Raw genomic sequence first — 6,474 nt, 5'->3', positions numbered from 1 at the left:
CTCAGAAAAGAATTCGACGACAGATTCCAAGGAAAGCAGATTCCAGAAGAATTTTCCAGAATCTTGACCTTCAACCCACCACGCACGTACGTACGGTGGATCTTGTGCGTGGATTCGAGTTGGAGACCTACACGGATCGACGGGGCGCCCCTCCAGCACCGCCTACTTAATGCGCCTAATTAGTCTGGTCACGCCCCAATCCGGTTAGTCGCCTCGCTCCCCCTGAAACCGCGCTCGACCAAATTAAAACTCTCGGCAGCCGAATTGATCTCGATGGCGGCAGCAGCAAAGTCGTCGTTTTTGCTGGACGTGAAGCCATGGGGCGATGAAACCGACATGGGCAAGCTGGAGGAAGCCGTACGAAGCGTCAACATGGAAGGCTTGACCTGGGGTGCCTGTATGTTGATTTCTTTCTCAAAATATATACGATCTCTTCCTCCAAACAACAATAGCTCTGAATTAGGCGTCTTACATTCAGCACCATATATTTACTTATCTATATGTACTGTATATGCCGATTTGATTGATCGGGTTCTAAAATCGACCATCTATCGACATGCAGCCAGGCTGGCCCCGGTCGAATACGGGGTGAAGAAGCTGCAGATAGTGGTGACCCTCGTCAACGACCTCGTCTCCGTCGACGGCCTCATCGAGGACCACCTCTGTGCTGCGCCGATGGACGAGTACGTTCAGAGCTGCGACGTGGGCATCAACCAAATCTGTAAGCAATCACCTGCCTAGCTGGTTTGATCAAGTGGAAGATTATCTCCCACATCTATGTTCCCGCTTTCATTTGACTCGACGACGCTTTGCTTGGAACTAATGTCTGCGTAAACTTGCCCTAGACGTTGCAGGGAATTTCTCGTCGCATGCTGCTGCCGATGGCGGAGAAGATTAGTAATATGCCCTAGTTAGGTTTTCTTTAGGGGCCCTAGTTAGTTTTTTGATTACCAGGTACTTAAGAGTCTTGATTGACTCGTTGCAATACATTGGAAGCAGTCATGATTTTCAACATTGGAAGCAGTCATTGCTGGAGAATGTAACTGAAGCATGATAGTAGCTCTGGTTTGCCCATGCGAAGATTTACAACACTTCATAACTTTATTGTCGTTGAACATGGGAATCCTTAAGAGGCGTCTGTGATTCAGTTCAGTACTATAAATAAATGTATTATCCAATCTTTGGGAGAACTTCATTTTCTGAAAAAAAAAACGCTTTATTGACTCGTAATGAAGCATCAAGGGAAAACAAAACACTATGAGCATACATCAGGCCTCGAATAGTTAGAGTGCATATATAACTAACAACTATGCCTAGGCGGATGGAAAATAAAAATAAAAAAAAATCAGCGCCGATACTTGTCGAGCAGTTGCAGCCACTTCAATTCGAATAATATATTGTCCAAGTGCAATGAGTTATATTTATTCAATTTATGAGGTGATCTCACAAAATTCCTATGGAAGAGGTAAGTTGAATCAGATTCTTTTCGACTCAGAACCGAACACAAGAATGAAACTGCTCAAATGAAACCATGACATGCCATTGCATTTAGTTCCCAAATCAAGCACACCCTAGACTTCCTAAGTTGAACCTGGTTTGTTTTCCGCCCGGACTCTGAAGGGTTCTGAATAAGGGCATTTTCAAGGTGGATCCGTAAACCGTCTGCATCCGTCTGAACCGTGGAAGCCATCCAACGCGGTTCTGTATCGGTCCGTGGGATGGTCCGGACGCTTTTTCTCCCGCAAATTGGAGACAAAGTTATGGGAGGTCTGCGGGAGTCCGGACAACCGAAACGTAGGACTCCGACACCCCCGACCTACTCAATCCCTCCTCCCGGTCTTATTTCCTTCCACTTCGCGCCTTCTTCCCCTTGCTTTGCATCCGCACCCTCCACCTCCGCCGAGGCTGCTGTACGTCTCCAGCCGCCACAGAGGCATTGCCGGATGTCCGGAACTAGCACCGACGCGCCTGCTCGACAGAGCTGTCCACCCTGGAGTCGTTTGTACCCACGTACACTCCGCCCCCTTGTCGACGACCTCTATGGCGGATACCATGCTCGACAGGTGTTTGGTCAAATGCCATTGAGCTTCCTTTCAAATACTATGTCGTTTTTTAGAGTACGAAGGATGGTGAGCTACTCGACCATGGAGGATGAGTTGTTCTGCGATGCGTGTTGGTAGTACCCGCGGGTTTCGTACGCAGGAGCAGAGGGGGGGCCTTCTGGGAACAAGTGCATGAAGTTTCACACACGAAAGCACATTGCGTCTTATGACATGTACATCATTCAACCACGCAACGTGAGGTCGTTTTCGTACGCTGGCACGTTATCCAGATCAGCGTCACCAAGTTTTGTGACGTGGTTCGTCAGCCCGAGATCGTAAGTTTTACTTCATATTGCTCAACTTGTTGATTGATACATTCACTCAAGGTTGGTCTACACATTATATGTAGCCTGCATGTGATGCGGTGGTGTATCACAGGATAGACCATTTACGCCATTACGTGCACACGCTGTTGGATGAAGCTGAAAGGGGAGTATGTGTGGAACGACATGATCCGTTCATAAAAAACTTGTTGGACATTCAGGATCTAGTCGAATTAGAGACACTATTGTACTAGACTTAATTTCCATGGTATGTATGGATGATTTATGCTATTTTCTATCCGAACTTTGATAAATATCGGCCGGTTTGTTTGAATTTTTTCCGGTTAGTTAAAATGCGGTTTGAAATGTATGCGGTTACGGTTGAATGACGGCCTCTTGCATCCGTGTCCGTGGATTGATTCCACTTTCACGGACGGATGCGGGAGAAAATTTACGGGTTGCCCTAAACGTGGGTTTGCATTGCAGCTGGAACGGCAAACAAAAGCATTACTTTCTTGTGAGGACAACGTACCCTTACCAATTAGTAATGCATACAAAAAGGTACATATAGTTAATTAACAGCTTATGCGGTACACTGTAAGAACAGCTTATATGGTACACTGTAAGAAAAGAAAAAACAGCAAATGCAGTAGTAGTATAGGATATCATTACTAGGACGTGGCCAGTACTAACAAAACGTCAGCAAATCCATAGCTGACAAGCCACAAGGGAGACGAGTGGCATACTAGTGGTACTACGTAGAAGGGCCAAAGAATAGAGAGAACAGAGAGGATGAGAAAATGTTATACAGCCTAGTAGTTACTGTTACTCTATAAGCTAATTTAACTGTATTTCCAGGCAACCAACCAGCTTAGCTAGCCAGTAGTAGTAGTACGTACACTGAGCTGAGCTCCGCCTAGTTGTGCGAGGGCGGGTGCCTGCGTACGGTGTGGTAATCGGCGGTGAAGGGCACCCGGCCGTCGAACCGATTCTTGGCATTCGAAGAAAACTTTGTGGTGGTGAAACTGTCAGAGTCTGTACTCTCCTGCTTCCTCACGATCACCCTCTCCTCCTGGCCGTCTGCGAGAGCCATTTCCATCCTGGCCAGCTTGGCCTGAGCGCCATCTGCTTCGTCGCCGGTGGCCGCCATTGCTGGTTCTGGAAAGAGAGAGCAATGTCAGGGCCGGACAGAATGGACACAGAACCTTGCTCTGGTCGCCGTAAAGATTTTCTTACCTCTGCGTGCAGCGGCGGCGAAGGGGCCGATGGCGGCAAGGAGGAGGAGGACGCAGAGCAGGAGCAGCAGGCTCGCGCAGCTCATGGCAACAACCGCGCTACCGAACTCTGAAATCTGACGAGTCTGAGGAACGGAGAAAGCAAGGCTGAAACGACGGGGCTAGTTTTATAGCTAAGCAAGCTAGGAATAGGGGAAGGCGAGATCGGAGTTGCGGCGTGCACACGATTGGTCAAAGTTGATTGTTCCGCTAGGCTGCCACTCACTCTACTAGTATTACTTGTAGTAGTTCCAGGTGGTACGGACCTGTGTTTTTGTATTGGGCGCGGGCGAAAGTCTGTCCCTTGTCAAGTTGTCATTTGTCAAGCTGCGGCGTCCCAAGGACATGTCGTGAACCGCAGACGCTCTCCGAGGGAGGAGGGTGTTTTCTTTCTCTCTTTTTCTCCTCCGGATTCAGCAACCAAGGCGACGGCATGCATGCCGATCGCAGAGCCCCATGCATGCGTGCGTGGCTTGGAGCTTGGTCATGGTTCCGATGGCGATGGAGTATATAATACGGCCGGTGCCCCGAGGAACACGTAACAGGAAACCCGTTGATTAATCACTCTCTGTGTGTGGTGTGGCGGACGTCGAGTCGTTGATGCGTACAGGAGTAGCGGTGACTAGCATTCTCTTGAAGGATCGCAGTACAGTGCATGAACACGTAGTATACGCACGATGGTTTACAGGGGAGTTGGGAGCTTTGGTAGCCGGTCCTAATCATGTGAAACGATTGATTCCAAGAACGATTAAGCAATGTTATTGTTGTTGTTTCTCTTGTAGCGAGGAGAGCTCGTGATCCTGGTCTGAACTCTGAACCCTCTGGTGTGTAGAATCGGTGCTGGATCCTTGCGCTGGGCGTGATGAGACAGACAGTCAACTCGGTCTTTTTGGAAGGGATTCCAGCTTCCAAGTGTACGGCGGGGTCGGTTTGCGTGATGGGGCAGGCACCGTTGCCGTCTCCTCTTTCAACGCGCGGCACGGCTGAGCGGATCCTGGGTCGGTCATGTGCCCACGCATCGCGCGCTTCTCCACCCGTCGTCCACCGTCACATGCGTATATTGTTTCCAGCGAGGAACTCAAAATTTTTTTAGGTCAGCGAGGAACTCATTGAAATACACGTGAGAAGTGACTTAATAGTTTCTCTCATGAAAATATTATCAGACATAAGGCTGGTCATGGTGGGGAGTATCATATACTAGTGTATGATACTACATCCATAGTGCATAGTAACATAGATTAGTATCATAGTTGGACTAATTTATTGCCATGCATGACACATAGTAGCATAACATTTATTATGTTACAGTATCTACCTATGTTACATCGCCACGCTTCGTCGCGAAGATGCCTCCTGCCTGAGGCTGTGGGCGTGGTCTGACAACCCGTCATCCACCCCCAAGGTCCAACACGTCACTTTCGCGCCGCGGGTTCCCACTGGACCTGGAGGTGCCCCGTCCGCTGCCATCGGCCATTGTGGGTTTCGGCGTCGTGCCATCGTCCATCTGAACCGGCTGGAGGATTACACGCCGGATGCAAATGGCCAAGTGCCTCGCCGCCCTAGCACGGATCATTTCACCTGGATTTATGGGGGGGTCGATGGGGAGGAGAGGCCTAGGGACCGGCTGGAGCCGCCACCACGACGTCGTGATGACGAGGACCGCCCCCGCAGAGATGATAGAAGAGGCCGCGACAATGATCGTCATCGCTCCTCTTCCTGGAGGGGCCTTTTACGCAGCCGCTCCCGAGTCCCTGAGCGGCGGGCGGATGAAGAGTGCCGCGGCGACCGCAGCGGTGATCACGGTCGTGGGAGGGATGACCGCGACCGAGGGCGAGATGGAAGGCGCCGTGCCTGCTCATTGGATCGCCCAAGCCGACGGGCCTCAGCGGATGATCGTGGACGCTCGCCACCGCCGTCGCCTCGAACCACATCCTGCGATGTCATCCAGATCAAGACTCCCTCCGCTGTTGTCGATTGGCTGCGCCGGGCTGCCCCTTGCTTCGTGCATACTCCTGTGCAGCCATCCCTCAACATCGATGTGGCTCCGCTTCAATCCATGCCTGTGCACACACCGGTGAGCTCAGGAGTGCCTTGCACCCCTGAGATGGTCCTGGACTCGGCGTCCTCTCTGGGGCCAAGCCTTGTGTTGGCCACTCCAAAGCAGCCTGCTGCTGATCTGCCTCAGTTGGTCCTGGAGGTTGCTACACAAGAGGTTCCTGACAATGAAGCCACTGATGATGATGCCACTCCCATCTTCGTTCCCTCCAGGCCGGCATTGCTTCCCTCACCGCCAACCTCGACGCCTCCACGGCCTCCTACTGCGAGGCGCAAGACATTGGCTGGCGTCACGAACTTCAACCTTGGTCGTCACAGCCCGATGATCCGTGCCAAGAACCAGAGGCTGCCCATCGCGGCCCTTGCTGAGCGGCTTCTCTGCCAGCGCATGGGCATTATGGATGAGGGCGAGCAACTAACCGAGGCGGCCATCAGCAAATTTGTGCAACTGTTCAATGGTCGTCTCCCTGACATCACCATTGCGGCATTACAAGCTCTGTTCAACCTGGACTGCGACCTGATGTCGGCGGTGGAGAACGCCTTGATCGAGCATGGTGGAGAGGGAGGCCCGGACCTAGGCTCTGAGGAAGCAGCTACTGCGACCTGATCTTCTGCTACTTAGTGATGCTGAGATGTAGCTTCTTTATTATGTTAGACATCCTGATTATCTTTAGAGAAGAGATGCATGTTTGTACCTGCAGCCTGTTGCAGCTACATGTTGCCTTGGCAAGGCTGGTTTTTAGTAGTTCTTGTACGCCGGTTTGCTGCTGCTGTATGTGG

At 51.0% G+C, this 6,474-nt stretch overlaps 2 protein-coding genes across 2 annotated transcripts; one reads left to right on the top strand and one right to left on the bottom strand.

Moving 5' to 3' along the window:
* The first annotated feature begins 217 nt into the window (after positions 1 to 217).
* Positions 218 to 741, top strand: LOC125516677 (elongation factor 1-beta-like). Its single transcript, XM_048682027.1, has 2 exons — positions 218 to 397; positions 563 to 741. The coding sequence occupies exons 1-2, from the start codon at positions 274 to 276 to the stop codon at positions 739 to 741; spliced, it is 303 nt and encodes a 100-aa protein (XP_048537984.1). The 5' UTR covers positions 218 to 273.
* Positions 742 to 3,051: 2,310 nt separating this feature from the next.
* On the bottom strand, positions 3,052 to 3,822 carry LOC125516133. The gene is made up of 2 exons (XM_048681612.1): positions 3,602 to 3,822; positions 3,052 to 3,523 (listed from the first exon to the last, which is right to left on the bottom strand). Exons 1-2 carry the CDS (start codon positions 3,684 to 3,686, stop codon positions 3,282 to 3,284), a joined length of 327 nt encoding a protein of 108 aa, XP_048537569.1. The 5' UTR covers positions 3,687 to 3,822; the 3' UTR covers positions 3,052 to 3,281.
* Between the last annotated feature and the right edge of the window lie 2,652 nt (positions 3,823 to 6,474).

The sequence above is a fragment of the Triticum urartu genome, chromosome 6 (assembly GCF_003073215.2).
Source record: "Triticum urartu cultivar G1812 chromosome 6, Tu2.1, whole genome shotgun sequence".
NCBI lineage: Eukaryota > Viridiplantae > Streptophyta > Magnoliopsida > Poales > Poaceae > Triticum > Triticum urartu.
The sequence above is the reverse complement of the archived record's forward strand: the minus strand, read 5'-3'. Positions and strand labels throughout refer to the sequence as shown.

Coding starts and splice junctions, on each gene's coding strand:
- LOC125516677 (XM_048682027.1), top strand. CDS start 274: ATGGCGGCAGCAGCAAAGTCGTCGTTTTTGCTGGACGTGAAGCCATGG. Junction 398..562: donor AGGCTTGACCTGGGGTGCCT/GTATGTTGATTT, acceptor ATCGACATGCAG/CCAGGCTGGCCCCGGTCGAA.
- LOC125516133 (XM_048681612.1), bottom strand. CDS start 3,686: ATGAGCTGCGCGAGCCTGCTGCTCCTGCTCTGCGTCCTCCTCCTCCTT. Junction 3,524..3,601: donor CGCCGCCGCTGCACGCAGAG/GTAAGAAAATCT, acceptor CTCTCTTTCCAG/AACCAGCAATGGCGGCCACC.